The sequence below is a fragment of the Xyrauchen texanus genome, chromosome 18 (genome assembly GCF_025860055.1).
Source record: "Xyrauchen texanus isolate HMW12.3.18 chromosome 18, RBS_HiC_50CHRs, whole genome shotgun sequence".
Lineage (NCBI taxonomy): Eukaryota > Metazoa > Chordata > Actinopteri > Cypriniformes > Catostomidae > Xyrauchen > Xyrauchen texanus.
The window spans coordinates 28553546-28574402 of NC_068293.1; the positions used below are offsets into that span (position 1 = coordinate 28553546).

Consider the following 20857-nt stretch of genomic DNA (forward strand, 5'->3'; position numbering starts at 1 on the left):
CCTATTGTGTATAGCCCCTTAGAAAGTTAGAATGGTAAACCCTCTCAAAGAGGTCGTGTCTTTAGATTTATCCCATTTTATGCATCACTGCTACAGCCAAACAATTGCAGACTGATGTATTTGACCATTGTGTGATGACTGTCATGTGTCGTGTTGTTTTTTAAGTGTCTTGCACCATGAGCGTTACATTTTTTAAGATCTTATGTTGAGTTTAAAATAGTTCATCAAATGTGTGTCAAGACACCTGCATGCTTTTAAATTCTGTGGTGCTCTGTCTAGGTGTTTTTTTGACATGCAATTTATGTTGCCAGAACACTGCCAGAAGTGTATCTGATGGAGTTGAACATCAATCCAGCCTAATTATTCAGGTCTTCCTTAAGACTGATAGTTGACTAGTCATTCAGGCAATTGGTTTTGCTGATCTCTAGTTTAAAAATCTGAAACATTTAAACAGAAAAATAAGACTTCTCATTTACTTGTGATTTATTTTTTTGTGCTTTCTCAGCCCACATGCTAGAATCCTTTTTGCCTCCTGTGACAAGGAGGAGGGCATGGCCGGACCGTCATGGTGCATGGCTGGCGCTGAATCAGAAAATGCGGCCCCGTTGCATGTGTTTCTGTGTCTGTTTTAAGTTAAGTTTGACATTAAAACTTTGTTTACTGTTCAGCTTGTTTCCGCCTCCTCCTTGCCCATCTTTGCACTATCACACCTTCTAATCTCATACATGAGTCTATTGTACTGTAGCCACTTTCAATACACTGTACATATTAAGTGAGACAGAGATCAGAGGATTCACTGAGCACCATTGAAATAAACTCCCAGCTTTGATCCATCCATTCACAGCGTTTCATATATCTTCATTCATGGATTCAAGGTCTCTTTCAAGGATCTCAATTTTACTTTTTGAGAGTTGTTCAGGTGTTTTGTCATTGAAAAGGAGAAAATGACAGTGTGTCAGCTCTTTATCGAATCTCCCCAGGTCTGCGGTGCTCCTTTTAATAAATCAAACAATGGAAAAAAAAATTGCAGCTTTCCTACTCATTCAGGGGGAAAGACAATGGATTTGGAGTCAGCCGAGAGTATTCATTGTGCGTTTATTTGAGATGTCATAGACATTTGCATGTCTTTGTGTGTGTGATTTAAATGCGTCTTTGGTTTCCCAGTGTTTCAGGCTGTTTGTTTTTCACTTTGTCATACATCCCCATCCGTTTATTTACAAACAGAAACCTTGGCAACATGTCAGTCCCGATATGTTCTCCTGACTCCATCTGTCACCATCAAAGCACAATAGTGTCATCTTTGCATTTAGAGAGGAAAAGAGCGAAATAAGGGAAGACGTAGATGACAGTCAGGCTTCCAGAATAAAACGTTGCATCAGTCCAGTGGGGCCACATGTGTAATCAAATACAGCAAAGCTTCTGTTAGTGATGGGATGCAAATAACATGCTCTAGTTAAATCACAGTGCTAGACTGAGTTAGGCTAGTAATGGAAGAAAAGACTGTGTCAAACAGTTACAGAGTTACAGTTTCTTTTATCTGAGCTATAGCTCTAAGTAATGTGTCATCTGGGAAACATAAGGAGTATAAAAGAGCAGTGATCTTATGCATAATTACATCACGCTGTTTGGCGTTATCTGCTCAATTCATGTTTCAGTGCATCTCATTTATTGTTGGTTGGAACATCTGTACGAAATACACAGTATCCAATAATCTACAGACGTCTTTACACCAGCAAGTTAAGGCTGATCTGAGCAGACTCTGTGCCAGCTTCAGATAGTTGGGACATGTAAAGACACAATGCCGCATACTGTAAATGAAATACAGCAAACTTTTTATTGTCATATCATGACAGTATATACTAAATAATTTTATGTTTTCTCTCAGGGGTCAGTAAAAGTCTTTGAGTAAAAAAAGTATATATATATATATATATATATATATATATATATATATATATATATATATACATATTTTTTTCCCCAAAGATTTTAACTGTATATGTAAACTGTATATACAGTATAAACTGAGAATCAACATTCCGCAGTTTAACCGTTTTTTTTTTTCTGTCTAAATGTATTTATTCAGCATCTCTGCATTAAAAATATGTATTGGGGGTATTGGAGTCATCAGTGTTGTCTTAAGGGAGGCATTGGCTCCCCTGGCCCTCCCTTGTAAATGCCACAGGCACAATATCCAATAAGTCACTTAATTTCCTGGAAAATGTTTATTCCATGCGTACTCGAGACCATACCCTTGTTTAAAGCCAATGTTAGCTGCAGTGTTCTTACAGTGCAGTGACCTAATCCCTACACTATGTTGCTGCAGGTCTGAACGCTGCCATTGCTGAGGCTATGAAGGTTAAGAAGATCAAACTCGAGGTGATGAGCAGCTACCATGGCAACAGCACCCACCTCAGTGCCGACTCAGAGAATGGAGATCTCAGTTCCAGCGTGGGTGAGTAACCATTGACTGGCCTTATTGTTCAGATTGCACTCAGACACAAGACTTTTGCTGCCGCTGATAGCATTGTTTATTTACTTGCGATGTGTGTGATATTTTAGCACCCTATACACTAAAGGAATTGCTCAAATGACGTAATAATGCAAACAATATTTAATGGTCCCAAAGGCAAGATGATCCGCACTCCTTTTTCTTACTTATACTTTATTACAGTTTTTTACGATTGTTTACACACTAAAATAAAAATTTCCACACAATTTGCAAAATTCTACTCCAATGAGCAAAACACCTCCACAGATTTGCACAACATTACACACAATGTCTGCTTCACCCTTTTGCAAAACATTACACACAGTGATTTGTAAAACTCTAAACACATTTTCACACCTTAGACACAGATAAGGATTGTGAGGTTACTTCCTTGTCATTACAAAGCACTGGATTGCCAATGTCCACACTAATGCACGAATTGGATAATCACAACCACCAGGTGTGGAAGCACACATGTGCTAATTTGAAAACGCAGCACTCAGTTGTGCTATAAAAGGCAGCAGGTGAGCACACCTTAGACACAGATAAGGATTGTGAGGTTACTTCCTTGTCATTACAAAGCACTGGATTGCCAATGTCCACACTAATTAACGAATTGGATAATCACAACCACCAGGTGTGGAAGCACACATGTGCTAATTTGAAAACGCAGCACTCAGTTGTGCTATAAAAGGCAGCAGGTGAGTACACCTGTCTTCAACAAAAATGGAAGGAGTTAGAAGAAGAAGAGTGAGAATGAGAGGGGGAGCTCAAAAAGGAGATGAAGGCGGAAGAGGAGAAGGAGATAGAGGAAGAGAAGGAGATAGAGGAAGAGGCCTTGGTAGAAGAAGAGAAGGAGGAGGTAGAGGAAGAGAAGAAGTAGGTAGAGGAAGAGGAGAAGGAGATAGAGGAAGAGAAGGAGATAGAGGAAGAGGCCTTGGTAGAAGAAGAGAAGGAGGAGGTAGAGGAAGAGGAGAAGAAGTAGGTAGAGGAAGAGGAGAAGGAGATAGAGGAAGAGAAGGAGATAGAGGAAGAGGTAGAGAAGGACTTGAAGGGTTGATAGAATCTGAACAAAGACGAGGACCAAATTTGACTCGAGAAATCCGTGCAACACTTATTGACCATGTTATCAACCATGGACTGACACTGATGGAAGCTGGACAAAGAGTTCAACCAAATCTCAGCAGAAATACTGTTGCGTCAGTAATTTGGACATTTCATAGAGAAAACAGGTAAGCTAACCACACAGTACATTGAAACTGAATCTTGCTGTACTTGTCATCAATAATATTTACTGTGACATTTGACAGTAGGCTGCATATGTATTTTATATATATATATATATATTTTTTTTTACATAGGATTGAGGGTAGAGGACACCAAGGTGGAAGGGGCCCTATGTTCACTCGTGCACAAGAGGCTGCCATTGTGAACATGGTTTTGGCCAATAATTGTATCAGGCTGCGAGAAATCCAAGCCAATATCATCAATGATGACAATATTTTAAATAACATCCAACGAGTCTCTCTGTCAACATTAGGTTGAATCCTAAAGAAAAATCAAATATACATGAAGCAACTGTATCGGGTACCATTTGACAGAAATTCAGAGAGAGTGAAACATCTGCGCAATGAGTATGTGGAGGTATGTATTGTTCATCTTACTATGGTGTGGTATTGTGCACTGCTCATAATGTTCTGTCACAAAAAAAAATACTGTGCAATAGATATTGAATAGCATCTTATTGTCTTTAATGTGTTTCAGAGAGTCTTGCAAATGGATGCAGCAGAAATTCAACATGAATTTATATATGTGGATGAGGCTGGATTTAACCTTGCGAAAACAAGAAGAAGAGGGAGAAATGTAATTGGACACAGGGCAATCACCAATGTGCCAGGGCAGCGAGGGGGTAACATCACCATTTGTGCTGCTATCACACAAAATGGGGTCCTCCACCACCATGCAAATCTGGGACCCTATAATGCAAATCTAATTCTTGCATTTCTTGACCGATTGCATGAGATTGTCACAGCATTACACCAAGTGGACCAGATGCGGTACATTGGAATGAGACATTGTCCCAAACGACAATGTCTCATTCCATCGGGCTGCTCTGGTCCAGAATTGGTTCCATGATCACCCTGATTTTGAAGTCTTATACCTTACCCCATACTCCCCCTTCCTGAATCCTATAGAAGAGTTTTTTTCAGCGTGGCGGTGGAAGGTATACGACCTGCGGCCCTATGACCGTTTGCCCCTCGTTCAGGCCATGGAGCAGGCCTGTGATCTTATTGAAGCAGCTTCTGTGCAGGGGTGGATTCGTCATAAAAGGCGATTCTTCCAACGGTGCCTTGCCAATGAAGACATAGCCTGTGATGTGGATGAAATCTTATGGCCTGATCCAGCCAGACGGAGAGATGAATAGTTACAGTATTCTTGTTGGTTTTACAGTTGTTTTCTGTAATTTCTGTTTACTTTACTTTTCTTCAGAGTCAAAGTGTATGTACTGTAATTCATGCAGTAATTTTTATTTGTCTACAGATTTTATGTTTCATTGATTTCATTGTAGGTTGATTACTGTAACTGATTATGGTAAGAAATATTGTAAGTATTGAAATAAATACTTGAAATATTCAGTCAGCAGCATCAGTGTTGTGCAGTGCATGGTCAGTTTATAGTAGGCCTATTTGTGTACATTCTACCTATATCTCAATCTAATCATGAAGAATGTTGTGGGTTTGTCACAATTTTTTTCCAATCTAAATTATCCCTTACATAACAATGTCTGGCCAAAAATCTAGCACATGCTATTTCCTAAAATTCTTTTTTTACAAATGTGGTTTTTATTTATCACAGCAGTGTGAAACTGGCTGCAATAGTGTCTGATCATTGAGGACTGTGTTGGTTAAATAAAAACTAATAGCCTTTTCACAAATATGTGTATATGTTTTGACTGAAGTGTGTTTTTTTTTGACAGAAGTATGTTATTTTGCAAACAATCTAGGAATTTTGCAAATTGAGTGTGGTGTTTGGATAATTGTGCTTATATTTTGAAAAAAAGAACCCGGTTTTCAAAATTGCGTGTAAACAATTGAAAAAAACTGTAACATCTTATAGTACTGGAGAACATAGACGTTTTGGCCTCAAGACAAACGACTGTGTTCTCCTGTACTGTAAGATATGAATAAAATAAAGAAACTGAGAAAGGGATTTACACACCCTGAACTAGTAGAGCACAGTGATTCCATTTCTTTGAACAACGCAAACAATAAACATTTACTGGGATCGTACATGTCCTGGAAAACCTGGAATTTTGCAATGTAGTTTTCCAGTCATGAACCTAAATGTCCTGGAAAATAATGATTTGTCCTGGAAAATGCTTTAGTATAATAAAACAGTTTGACTGTGTTGCTAGCAAGGTTTTCGCTACATGAATTTCACCCACTGTCAAGACTTTCACCCACTGCCAAGACTTTCACCCACTGTTGCACTTGTGTATATGGTTGAGTGACAATAAATTGATCTGATGTACAAATACATGGCAACGATCTGGACTCGGAATAGGAGTCAAATACACAAATTAGTATTGTTTTGTCACTGCCAGCATCTGTGCATTGTGAAACAACGTCAACAGTTAAGGCTTACACCCTAATGATTGATTACAGCAGCAGCCAATCGTGTACTTGGCTCATGCACAGTGAGAAGTGGCACTCGTGAAACTTCTCATACCGAATACATTGAAGTCTATGAAGTAACGTGTAGGTGCAACCTTCACACCAGAGTGTTTTTACACATATTTTTGCCTCACACATATGGTGCCTTCCAGAGTACAAATCTACACTAAATATTTTAAAACTGTCCAAATTTATGAAGAGAAATTTAATATTTATGTTTATATTTATATTCCAGAGACCCCAGTTATTGAACTAAAGTAATTACATTTACCAAAAAACAAAAACAAAAAAATGCTAAGACCTAAATGTAAATGAGTCCTCTTTTTATGTTCTGCAATCAAAGCAGTTGTCATTTTTTCCTCTTCCAAATACATTTTTTCGAAATTGTGCACACCTCCCGCTTTCTTGCATGTCAAGCTCGTAAATTCACCCCTCCATAACGCTTTCTGCAACGCTTGTCATGTGGAGGGCAAAGTGCCACTTGACGTTGCAGTTGAACGAAGCGTTGACGCCTCGACTCAACTCATGTGAAATGTGCTTTACAATGTCTCATAACTCAAAATTATTTTTAGTAGGATATTATTGTGGTCTTTTCTGATTAAAGTCATGCTCAGCAGTTTAAATGCTGTAGGAAAATGATACAGTAGATCTTCTTAGTTCTTATATTACTCAAACATTCTACTGAAGTCAGTAGATTTGTCATGCAAATTTTAATAAAGGAGACGGTTAAGATGTAATTGATACTCATTAATATTATTAGTCTATTATTGATGTCTTTTTTGATGAAAAGCCATGCTCGGCAGTTCACAAACTGAAGGGAAACGTCCTGGTTACTTTCATAACCTCCGTTCCCTGATGGAGGGAATGAGACTTTGTGTCAATGTAGTGACACTAGGGGTCACTCTTGAGAGCCCGAGACACCTCTGATCTTTGATAAAAGGCCAATGGGAATTGGCGAGTGGTATTTGCATGCCCCTCCCCCAGACATACGGTTATAAAAGGAGGTGCATACCGCTCATTAGGTTTTGTGTTGAGGAACCGAGAATAAGGTCCTGGCCATTTATCGGGTAGTTCAGTATTGTGGCAGGAGGGACACAACGTCTCGTTCCCTCAATCAGGGAATGGAGGTTACAGAAGTAACCAGGACGTTCCCTATTTGTTACTAACTTGACGTTGTGTCGATGTAGTGACACTAGGGGGTCCCCTACAAAAACGGCACAACTAGCTGAACTAGGTTATGTGGATCGGTGTTGCAAGACGGGCAGACTGCTGTGTGCCGCATAGCCAGCGAACCGGGCCGGCCCGTAACCTCCCCTGACGCTAATGTGAGTGACAAACAGCCCTTTTGATGTGAGTCGACTACCCAGAAGGATAGGGACAGGCTTGTCCTAGTCGTGCCTCTTTTCCCTCTTTTTTTATTTTTCTCCCCATATTGACAAAAAAATATGTCACATGGTCTTGCCGAGTCTAGTTCGAAGTATGTCATGTGGAGAAGTCCCATGTTAGGTCCTGCCCAATGGGGGAGGATGCTCTATGAGCATGGAGACTGGGGCAGAGGTGTCTCTGCCCAAGGAAGATGCAGTTTGCCAACAGGGAAAGTTTTTCAGTGGAATAGAAGTCACAAGGGGTTGCCTATGGGGAACCAGCACATGTGGAGCACCTGTCCCAGTATGGGGCGTAGTTAGCACAAGTACTGGGCTGGCAGTGAGTTTCTCTGCAAACTCATCTGCTGCAGGGCTAGGAGGATCACGTGAGAGTAGCCCGGACCGAACTCCAGGCACATTTCACTGACAGAGAACGCTTGCAGGTCCCCTATCCTCTTTATGGAGGTGAGCGCCGTCAGGAGGGCAGTCTTCAAGGAGAGTGCCTTAAGCTCTACTGACTTTAAGGGCTCGAAGGTAGCCCCACGCAGGCCTTGCAGGACTATGTAGAGGTCCCATGAGGGAACGAGGCGTGGTCTGGAGGGATTCAAAGATCAGAGGTGTGACAACGTCGAGTTAGTGACAGATAGCGAACTATAGATCTGCTTTGTTCTTATAATGCATAAATACTATAAAGTCTCTTTGCAGATTTCAGTCGTAAACTTCTCAAAATGATTCAATGACTCACTCATAGCACATAAGATGCTCATTTTGTCACCACCTAGTGGCATCTCCAGAAGTAGTCACTAAAATAGTCAATCAATTAAACTTAACAAATTTGTGAGACAGAAGCTATTTGCATTTTATTGTGCAGATATATTGCTCTACTTTAATCAATAAAATAGCTTATGTTGGTGCTTTTAGCTTATTCTTTAAAAAAAATTTAAAATATAAAACATGTTTGTTGGATCAGTGATCGTCTCACCTTTTTACCCTTAATGAGTTTACTTCCCTGTGAGTTATAAACTTTAGACAGTTATGACAGTCGGACTATGGAGGACCAAACCTGATTAAAAAAAAAAAAAAAAGATTAAATACACAAATAAATAAATATGTGTATTCATGCATAAATAAATATAAATAATTCAATGTTAGAGGAGATATACAAATAAATAAATTAACTAATCCAAAAATGTATACATATATAATATAAATAAATGGTTGGCTAAATGCGAATTCTGAAAAGAAATGCAAAATTGAAAGTTGATTTTTATTCCATATTTAATATTTCTTTAATCATTTATTTATTTATGTTTGCTGTTGGGTATTTATTTTTCCTTTGCGCAACATGTAAATGAGAAAAATAAATGCAGAAATACATACGGAAATAAAGGAATGATTAAACAAATAATAAAAAAAAGTTTCAATTTGAAATTTCTTTGAACATTTTTGCATTTCTCCAACAATTTTATATTGTATTATTTTGCATTAATTTCCTTCATTTATTTGTATATCTCCTTGCACATTTAATTATTTATATATTTATCTATGCATAAAAATGTGTATTTATTTACTTATTTATATATGTATTTATTCAATTACTTGTTATTTTTGCAGGTTTTGTCCCCCATATCGGACCACTGATTTATTTTATTTATGAATTCATACTGGATTGGTAGCATGCTGATTTGGACTTAATACCTCGGGATGTGAATTAATTTTCAACAATTCAATGATTGGAGTCAGTTATACCGCTGTTACCACATGTAGTATGCGTATGGTATTAGCAGTAAAATGCAGAATGTCGTGGAATATGACTTATTTGGAAGAAAATTAATGTTTGAATGTATGATTAATCAAATTAAATTGTGATATGTCCTAGTGTGATAGTTAAACTTAAAAAGTCTCTGATTTAATTGAATAAATAAATACTCTGCAATGATGCAAGGTTCAAAATGAATGTGTAGAGCTGGACGCTCATACACTGAAAACACCTCATCATGATCACCATGCATGCTCTTGTGTGTGAGATGACAGAGACCACTCTGATGTGTGCAGCACATACAGACTATGTGTTTATTAAATTGAATCACATTTTTACAGTGAATAATAATCACACTGGGCCATGGAGCGAACTGCTTATCTGTAGGTTAGAAACTACCACCACGCCAAAATAAAGGCTCGATTAAAATGGACAAGAAATGTGTTTTTGCTTAAATATTACACTTGTTGGGTGCATAAAATGTCCTGGAAAATTGTGCCCTGAAAATAGTGGGATCGTTTCACCACCTTCAGACACCTGAATCTGCTCTTTAAAATGAGGAAAATGTGCTTAACAATTTGCATGTGTTGATATAGTCATGGTTATAACACTCTTCTACATAATTTAACCTAACTAACCTAATTAACATAGAAAGAAAGTGTGTTTAATACTAAAAAGATTTAATTTAAATACTCACAGCACAACAAGCACATTTAGTGCTTGGTTAACTGGATTGTGATTGGTTTGTGCTTAAGACTTTTGCATGTAAATACAATGCAAAAATGGCTGAACTATTTTAGAAGCAACTGATCTGCAGTTGTGTAACTAAGTGTCATTCATTGCATTTACCTACAGTACAAACAATTCTTGAGATGTTTGTTTAAACTCTTATCTGCACATTAATCTCTAAACTTCAGCATCTGTAAGGAAATGTGGAAGCTTTGTTCAATCTCCTATTAAGCAGTCAGTTTGTTTGCTTGTTTCCAAATTAATCATTAGCAGGTAATGCACATTTAAAATAGCCACACATCAAATGCATCCATGAGCACTTTATCCCAAAGCTAATAGCTATTAAGCAAGCCGCTAATTCAATTTAGTGAAGAAAATTGGTTTTGAATGTCTCCCGTTCCAATTAATCGTTTCTGAGATACATTCAGATTTTTTTCTCTCTCTTTGCAACATTACTTAAAGCCATTTTTTGTGGAAATTACACTGTTATATTAAACCACAAATCCATTACAAATGATTCAGTTACCATAATCCCTGAGCTGAACTATGCGTGTCTGATTTCCATTGTGAATATCCACTCTGCGTTGAGGATTTCCCATGCTGCATTTGAGTTTTGGCAAAACATGGAGTGTTCTTAGCAAATTTATCAAAAAGAAAGCACATGGATCTGAGGTCATCTAACAACTAAAAGCAGCAGGTGGCTACGAGGTCACCGAAATAAAGATAAATGTGAATCGGAATAAGCAAGGCTGAGGCAATGGGGCCTAAAAGAAACTGTTTTTATTTTTTTTACAATTTAAATTGTAACCTTGAGCATGCAGACTCCCTGAAGAATAATAATTCTGGGACCAGCAGTGAACAAAGTAGCCAAACTTGAGAGCATTAGAAGCTCTGAGTAAAATATATATCCATAATGCCTCTCTGGCCCATCCACAATCAATTGGATTCTTTTACTTTAATATTTGCTCACAGCGATGAGATGCTAGTCTGCATGGTGATGAACAGTCTACCTCTGGCGTTTGAAGGTGACCTGTCACTGTGTATGGCCAAATCTCTTGCTTGCAGAAATGTAGAAAATAAATCATTAAAGGCAGACAAGCTTCCATTCCAGGATTTAAATCAGTCTCAGATTTATGTTTTAAATTAATGCTTCGTTTGGTCAAAGGAATGGAGGCTGAGGCAAATGATGTTTGGTACTGAAGCCATTCTAATATTGATTACTGGATGTCAGTGCAATCTCTTGTTTATATCAAGCACTCTCCTGTGACGGCATGGCCAATAGGAGTCACCCACAGGATAAAAGGGCGAAATATAGCAGCTTCTATTCAGCCAGCCAGAGGGGAGAAACAAGCTCCTTGCAGCCTTTAGTTGCAACATAAATAAGGGTTTTAAGTGAAATAGACAGTGTTTTCCATTCCTGTCTCCCAGCAAATTCCCTCACTGCCCCAGATCATGACGATATTAAAATAGAAAGGTCATTTTACCGCAAAACCAGGAAAGATACCACATCAGAGTGTTTTAAGAGAGCACCAGAGAAAACAGGCAAACTGTGAAAATAAACTCTTATGTTCAGTGCTCTGCTGACTTCTGTCTTTTGGAGCACAGTGATTGGCTCTAATGGTTTTGGACTGTGAATGCCAATTATGTCCTGCTTACTGGCACATTGTGCAGCTGGAGTCCATAGTCTGAAATCATTTAACAAATGTAGGGATGACTGCAGAAAAGAGGAACTCAGCTAAACTCTCCAGACAGGAGTGGACAACGTCATGAGCAGGAAATGAACTGATGCTAGATTAAAACAGCTACTATGAGGTATATTTAGATACACTTAGTTACACGCAAATTTAATTATTAAATTTTACCTGGGGTGTTAAAAACAACATCACCTACACTAATAATAATAATAAAATTAATAATAATGTATACATACATATTTAATAATGTAGATATTACTGGTTTTGCATGGTTTCAATATGGTCTGGATGGCTAATCAGTTGGAATAACTGCTGTTAGGTTGAGGCTGACCTGGTAGACCATCATAGTTTAGCTGGTTATGGTTGGTAGATAAACTTAAAAAAAAAAAAAAAAAAAAAAACATCTTGTTCCAAAAACCTGTTTGAAGCTGGTATTTTATTTTCTAGCATATAATAATAATAATAATAATAATAATAATAATAATAATAGTAATATTAGCAGCAATACATTATTATTACTACTACTAATTATAATAGCAATACATTATTATTATTATTATTATTATTACTACTACTAATAATTATATTAACAATACATTATTATTATTATTATTAATAGAGGCTATTTGCACTAAGTGTAAATAGAAAAAAAAGAAACAAAAAGAAAATAATTTTCTTCTTAGTGTTAGATGCTATTTCACCCTGGTTTAAATAGTGGCAGATACTATTTTCTTCCATAATTAAATATTAACATGCAGAACTGGGGCATCACTGCAGTGTATTTATTGTGTTTATGTCCCACAGTTTACTGTCTGTGATTTTTGGAGCTTTAAAGGTCTGATCAGCATCCACTTGCATTTTAAGGACATGCTGAACTGATTATTTGTATTTTTTTCTTCAAATGTGTCCTGCTGAGAGATGAAAGTAATACACACCTCGGATGGCATGAGGAGAATTTTCATTTTTGTGTGAACTAACCCTTTAAGTGGAGACAGGAAACAGGATTGGAAAAAGTGGGGAATCGAACCCAGGACGTCCTCTTGATAAAAGCAACTCACACCATTTTTACACTCTACGCTATTGCAGTGACACTTGAAGGGAGTTGTTGTCTTTGATTTCTGTGTTCAAGATATTTGAGTAATTATAGCTGTACTGTTTTACTGGTGCTAATTACACCTCATTGTATCTGTTAGTGTTCTTCTTCTTCTTCTTCTTATTCCACAGAAGGTAAGTGCATAGGAAAGTTACGCAATTTGGCACACTTATAGAGGACACTTTCAAATGTAACTGACCCAAATTTGGAGTCTCTCACTCAAACTCTCTAGTGCCACCAAAAGTTCAAAGTTTCACTTATGTTTTGGCCTATAACTTTTGAACAGTATGTCCTAGAGACAAAATTACATTATCACTATCAAAAGTTTCATGTCACATAATTTTCTGCTCTGCCAACTCGATTTTCTGGCATTTCCAATTTTCAGTTTTCAAACTCCTCCTTGACTATATATCAGATTCGTTCAAAATTTTGCACATAACATCTAGAGACACTCATGACAAAAATATGTCAGATTTGTTATGATAGATGTAGCCATTCTCATATTCCATTATGAAGACACCAAAATGGATGTGAGGCGGTATCTTCGCAATGCTTTAGCGTATTGACAAAACTAGTGTGCCGTGGCACAGTGGTTGGGAAACACTGATCTAGGGCAGTGGTTCCCAAACTTTTTAATATGTGGCACACTATTATAGCGTTTTTTTACCCCCCACGGCAACACAACCACTGAAAAAATAAATAAATGAACAAATATGCGATTGAAAACACTAATTTATTTAAAAAGTTTAATATAAATATTAACAAATTCTGTTAAAATAATGTAGCTGTCAATTGTTTTTCCTAAACAATGCTTCAAGTTTTGAATGTCATTATTCAAGAGCTACTAATAAAATGGAGTAATAAAATAGAGAACAGTCAACCGTGCTTTAAGTTTTTTTCTTCAGAACAGCAGCAATTAATCCTAAAAAAAATGAAATAAAAAAGAAAATCAATGAAATATAGAAAAACTTAAATGTATTGTGTGATTATTAAATGTACTTTAATAAAGATTCAATACAGAATTTGACTGAAAAGAAGACCTGTTATTGAAATTTATTGGGCTTAAACCTTTGAAATTATCCAGCCAAGGACAGTGAGTGATTTTCTCTTTTTCTTGTCAATATTGTTGTTTGATTAATATTAATGATATGCTTATAACAGCCACAGTACGTATATTAGGCTGCATTTACACCTCGCACAGATTGGATATTTTGATAAGATTTTTGTCCTGTCTAAATCACGTAATACATTAATGGCATACATTAATATCGCATCAAGACGGGGCAGATTTTTGTCCCTTCTGGTAACACTCACATAATACATTACCGTATGTGTTTACATTCATATCACACCAAGAAGCACTTTTAAATGTTCACGCGGGCAGCTGCATTCACCACAAGAAATGAGCACTCAATGGAGAGCACACGCCCATATACATGTGAGCAATTAAAAATGTTCCAGCTGTAGACAAACAGCGTGTGGATACAGAATTGAGTCAGTATTTGTTACTGCCAGTACTTGTTTACTGGTTACCATTAAAATATTGAACTGAGCAGAAATTTTGTGGCACAAGCCAGCTGACACCCAGTTTGGGAACCACTAATCTAGGGACACTGCATTGAAAAAGTTATCAGTGCTGGGTAATAATGGATTACATGTAATTTCACTATGTAATCAGATTATGAAAATAAAGTGCTTGAAATTGTTTTAAATTACATTTAAAAATTAATTACAGTAATTTGTATTTATTTTTATGGATGACATGATTACATGTTAATTAGGCAAACGCAGTAAGTTGTCATTAATTTATTGATCACTGAAATTTTAAATTTTTTTAAATCTTTAAAATTTTTCACTATAAATTTGCCTACCTACAATAAATGTTTGGTAACTCTTCAAGTGTTTTTGGAAGAGAGAGAGAGGGGCAGGGTTGTCAGATTGCACACAATGTCAAATGCAAGTGGCATCAAATAAAAGAGTTAGGTTGGAAGTAAAAATGTATCCAAAAGTAGTCAGATTAGATTACTCAGAAATGTAATCTTTAATCTACATTACTGATTAAAATTGTTGTCATGTAATTTGTAATCAGTACCTGATTATAATTCAGAAGTAATCTGCCCAGCACTGAGGGTTATTAAAAGATTTTTAAAAGATCACCGTTCGTGAATAACGCTTCAATGAATTTGACTGTGATCGTTGCAAAATGTATATGAGACTATAACTATGCAATGCTGTAGCGTATTAACACAAAACGTACTATATCTCATCACAATCATGACCTGAGGGGACCTGAAATATTTTGGTGCAGTGGCACTAGTGGTCAGGAGAAATATAAAAAATTTATATTTTTGATTACAACTTCTGTAAAGTTTGTTCTAAAATCATGAGATCGGTCTGTTTAGATTACTTTGGGTAGGGATGTGCCCGAAGCCAAATATCTTATTTGGAAAGGTATGAATAATGACTTAAAAATTAATATAATCAGTATAACAAATATTTGTTATACTGATTATCCAAGAAGCACAAGGATAAAGTGAGATTTTAAATAAACATCCAAAATTACAATGAATTTATGAATCTTTGCAGCCAATATTTCTAAAGTGCAAACCTTATGAATGAAAATGTGCACGGTGTGATTTCAGATCAGATGGGCACGGTCTGAACTCAGTTTGTGGTCTCCAGTAATTGTGCATGTCTGGAGCTTGTCAAATGTAACTGTAACGATTGTGGAAGTAGGAGAAGGCAGACGAAGGTGATTAACAGAAACCAAAGGCAAATTAACAAGGGTAGGTGAAAACAATGAACAGTGAACACGAGGGAAAACCGGACTGTGGAGCTACAAAAGGGACAAAAGTGAAAACTAAGGAGTACAAAAGTGACAAAAATGGTAAACAAAAGGGCAACAGTGGAACAAGACAGGGTATACATAACAGAGCCCCCCTCAAAGGATCGGCTTCCAGACGATCCTAAAAAACAACGACAAAAGACAAAAAACCCACAAAGAACAAAATGATGGCACCGGGGCAGACAGGCAGACCAGGGGGGGCACAAGAGCAAGGAGGCAGTCCAAGGGGCACAGAGGGCAGGCAGGAAGTCCAAGGGGGCACAAAGGGCAGGCAGGAAGTCCAAAGGGGGGCCACGAGGGGAAACGAGACAGTCCACGGGGGCACAAAGGGAGATGGGACAGTCCATGGGGGCACAACGGGCAATTAGGCAGTCCACGAGGGCACAAAGGGACAGGTTTAGATGGCCCGGGGGCTGGCCATAAGGCAAGGATAGGTTCAGGAGGCCTGGGAGCTGGCCATAGGGCAGGGACAGGTTCAGGAGGTCTGGGAGCTGACCACAGGGCAAGGACGGGCTCAGGTGGCCTGGGAGCTGGCCACAGGGCAAGGATAGGTTCAGGAGGCCTGGGAGCTGGCCACAGGGCAGGGACAGGTTCAGGAGGCCTGGGAGTTGACCACGGGATGTGGGTAGGCTTGGGGGACCTGGGTGGTGGCCGCAGAATAGGGACCGTTTGAGCCACGTGAGGCGGAGCCAAGGAGGACTTCGGAGGCGGAGCCGTAGAAGACTTGGGAGGCGGCGCCGAAGGAGGCGTAGGCAGGACCGTGGGGGGCTTAGGAGGCGGAGCCGAGGGAGGCCCAGGAGGCGGATCCGAGGAAGGTGGCACTGTAGGAGGCTCTAGAGGCGGAGGCCCGGAAGGCTCAGGAGGTGGAGCCAATGGAGGTGGCGCCGCAGGAGGCTTTAGGGGCGAGGACCTGGAAGGTTCTGGAGTCTCTGGGGGCAGAGACGTAGGAGGCTCGGGAGGCGGAGCCGTAGGAGGCCCGGGAGGCTCTGAGGGCGGAGCGATTTAAACGTAATGACTGCCATTGATACATTTATAGCCTAAACCTGAGCGCAATTTTACATTTTTGACCTGAAGAGATAGTTTCACGTCAGAGCTCGTGGAACACATTTACATCCACATCAGCGATTATGTTAATTATTTGGTTAAGACTTTATTCTGAAAAAAGTTTAAATGCTCCATAGAGTATTCATCTATTCAGAATATTCCTGCTAATGTAAAACGAATAAACTGAAACATGCTCCGTCCTTCTTCTTCTTCTTTAAACTGTGCTATATTTGAGAATGTTAAGAGTTCTTGATCTCTGGAAAGGCTATACATTTTACATCATATTGTAATTATTATTATTATTATGTCCTGTCGGAAAAATCCATGATACACTTTGTAGGCTATCAATTTATTTTAATTGCTTTTAATGTTTGAATTTGTATTTAATATTTATTGCAAAATGTGTGCTTGACGTTTCACATTTTGCTTGACACCTCCTGCCTCTAGAGTAATATTATACATGCGTAGACATAAACAAAAATACGTTTTCAGTAATAATTTCTCTACTGCATTTTTGTTTTCAATGAAAACATACTTTTTTTAACTCCTTCAAATTTTCATGAAATTTTGAATGTATCACCTAGAGACACTAGTGACAAAAAGTTATGAAAAGCTTTTTGATAGATCAAACTGTTCTCATTTAAGGCATCAAAAAATTGAATGGCTAGATGCATGAATGCATGATGCATTGACATGAAACTTCATATACTGTTTGGCATTGTGACCTAGTCCTTAGAATACCATATTCATTTGGTGACAGTGCCACCTATTAGTCAAATGTTATACACGTTTGTATAACACTGCAAGTAATAAAACAAAATATTTTTTTCACTACTCTGCTTAAAATCATAACTAGAATTCTATATTCAATCTAAATGTTTTCCATTTGTGTTCTTAGCCCCGTAATTGCTGCTTTTAGCTATATTTATTATTATCATTATTATTATTTTATATAACTATTTAATTATAATTTTTTTTTTAAATGTTTACATTTTCTGAAGAAAATACTTTTGGAGCTTGCCTGTGCAAAATATGCCACCACAATGCTGGGGTGTTGTGAGTGAATCCTAGGCTATTGCTATGCTGTTGCTAAGGTGCTCTTAGTGGTTTTTAGCATGTTGGTATGTAGTTGCTAAGGTGTTGTGGGTAGTTGCTTGGGTGTTACTAAGTGTTGCTAGGAGTTTCTGGATGTTTGCTATGTTGTTGCATAATATATATATATATATATATATATATATATATATATATATATATATATATATATATATATATATATATATATATTGCTAAGTGGGCATTGTTATTTTCATTTTCTACTGCTCCACCGAGATCTGTTCTTTTTTTATTGGAGATTCTCAATATTGTTTAGAAGAGATCAAGTCTGAAATATAGAGAGTCTGATACTAAGTGTGAAGGATATTATACTCTTCTCTGGAGTCACTGGTGTTGTTAATGTAAATTGGATGGGCTATTTGTGTTTCTTCTGCATTAATTATTCATCTTAATAAACCTCCTCAGCTTGCATCACATTTTTTAATGAAGAAAAAGAGAGAAACATAGTCAGCGATTTCATGTTGAAGCCAAATAGCCAAACATCCTAAGCAAAAGAGGAGGAGAGAAACGTGATTAAGCGAAGCGCTTGATTACATTTGAATCTTCTGTCAAGCCTTTTTCAAAGAGGTGGGGGTTCCCTCCTCTTACAATGTGGATTGTTCCATTGACTGGAAATTACAGATCACAAACTGAGCAAGACATGTGTAAAGCGGTGACTGGAAGAGATACAAAAGGGATCCATTCCCTCACATTGAGTTGACCTGAAACAAAACCTTCATTATCCACCAGAGAAATGTTGAACTAACACTTGCCTTTTTCAACAATAGGAATGGATTTGAATGGATGCTAAGGCAAAAAAGAAAAAAGTAACTTTTGCATCCTTTGGGTTAAGAAATGGAAGGAGGTGAAAAGAATATCTCTCTTGGTGGGTCTGGGTGCCATTTTGCATCTGATTCCAAGCCACGGCAACGTTAATGGACCTTAAATCCTCTCCGTAATTAGATGGGGGAATTGTGTGTATCACCAACCAGATGATGCTGCCATAATGAAACAAGCGACAAACTTTCAGGCATGTACGTGTGCACGTTTTTGTGGATTTCTCTGATTTAGTTAGTTAGTGTGCTCAGACCTGGCCCAGATCTGCGGTTTAGTGTTTTGGGGATGTGGGTAGAGGGGTTCACACCATGGCATGTGACAAGTGTCTATGTTAGGGACAGAATTAAAAGTGAAGGGGGGGGGGGGGTGATGGCTGGTTCTCCCACCATCGATGAGGTCAGGCCGCTAATTCAGCCAGGCTTCTTCTGGCAGAGGAGGCCAGCACTCAAAAGATGGATCTGTAGAGAGACCGCAGCTGTAAGCGTGGAGGAGCTAATTGGTCCTTATCTTGCTGTCCCATTCATCTTCATTTTTTACCAATTACCAAGCATTATCTGTGTTCTCGCTGGATATGGAAGTTAATCCTTTTTGGTTAAGCTGCTGGTGCAGCTTGAAAATTTGTATCGGTGGAGGGGGTGAAAGAGTCACAGAAAAAAACTAACTAGGGGAAACTTTTCATCATTGTACACAGGAAGGAATCGATTGGAAATTACATCACAGAAGGGGAATTAATAAAAGAAACATCAGGGAGGAGGGGAATTGGTGTTATAATTCAAACTCTTGTTTGCAAACGTTGCAGCACCATTGATTAATTTGTTTTCATTTTACTTGCTATTATTATTATTAGACTTGCTAAAATTATATTTTCTTCTCTTCGGTGGTTTCAAATGTGGTGTCAATCAACCAGTGGTGTTTAAAACTTGTAATAACTATTCAAAATTTATTAATTTGTGGCTCTACCAGCCAAAATGTAGAATTGCTCCTTTTAACCCCTAATTTCAGCATTATTTACTGAAATCATAGGTGACAATCTGGGAAGCAGTCAAAAGCTCTCTTATTTTTATATGGTAAAATGTATGGATACGCTTGCAAACACATTAATAACTGTGAGACTCATGCCTTTTATTGTACTTGTTACACTGTCAAGAGCAACCTCTTCACAAATTCAATGCATCACTGCGTCAACCATTCGACAACGCTTTTTACTGACACCGATGTCGGTAAAAGGAAGTCGGTAGCTGCGCGATATCTGTCTGATGGCCGCTATTACATTTCCTTAACACCCTTAAAAAACAGAGATCCTCAACCTATTGTCTTTACTGCAGGCACATCCATCATGCATCGGGCTGCGTCACCTCTTTACTATCAGCCAGCTTGTACATTGAGCCCTCATTTAGCATACAGCGTTCGTTCTCAATGCCGGGCCTCCTAAAATAGCTCCCTATAGAGTACGGTTTGAGTGAGCCATGCATCCCGCTCTTTGGTAGGGATCTGTTTGGTCACACACAGCACCAGCTGTCATCTCAGCCTCGACTGCTGTGATTTAATTAGTCTGTTTATGTCCTTTCTAATAATAAATCTCACACTATGGAAGGACAAATCCAACAATGGTTGTGCTTTGTGTTTCAGTCTGGCGGCCTTGCACCATTAAACCTGGCTCGGCAATGGCACACTGCAGAAAGCTTCAGTTTCTGAAGTCTGACTTTCATTCTTTCTGTTTCTCTTTTCCACACTTCAGGTGCTTTGCTTACTTGCTGCCCAGTAAATCAAGTGACTTCAATAAAACTGAAAGTAATGGTTATAGACATGCTTCCAACTTATTATTAAAAGTTGAAAAAATAAATAAATGAAAAGACATTTAAATTAACAAACCTGCTTCAAACGTTACATCCTAGGTCATGTTTATTCTTTCCACCAATTGACGAACTGCACACAAAGATGAAGGCATCTTAGTAGACAGGATGTGAAGCAAACATTGGAATCAGACATGCATTGATACTTTACTTAATCCCATTTACAGCCTGTGAATGCAGCATTTTTCAGGTTCTACGAGGATAATTATTGAAAACATGTTGTTTAGTTCCCGGCTACATCTGAGCAGCACTGGCAGAAATCAGAGCAATGATTCATTCCGTATTACTCACTGACTAAGTCCTACCACAGCCATTTAGCATTGAAGAGTAGTTTTCTTCAAAACTGCTTCACCTGTGTCAGTTTACATTGTTGAATGTTGTT

At 38.1% G+C, this 20857-nt stretch overlaps 1 protein-coding gene across 3 annotated transcripts in view; it reads left to right on the top strand.

Moving 5' to 3' along the window:
- LOC127659122 (dachshund homolog 1-like) overlaps positions 1 to 20857 on the top strand; it is a 174131-nt gene that overhangs the window by 97121 nt on the left and 56153 nt on the right. For all 3 annotated transcript variants that reach the window (XM_052148782.1, XM_052148783.1, XM_052148784.1), the window contains exon 3: positions 2327 to 2455. In XM_052148782.1, coding sequence (XP_052004742.1) covers positions 2327 to 2455 — 129 coding nt within the window. The remainder of the gene's footprint in view (positions 1 to 2326; positions 2456 to 20857) is intronic.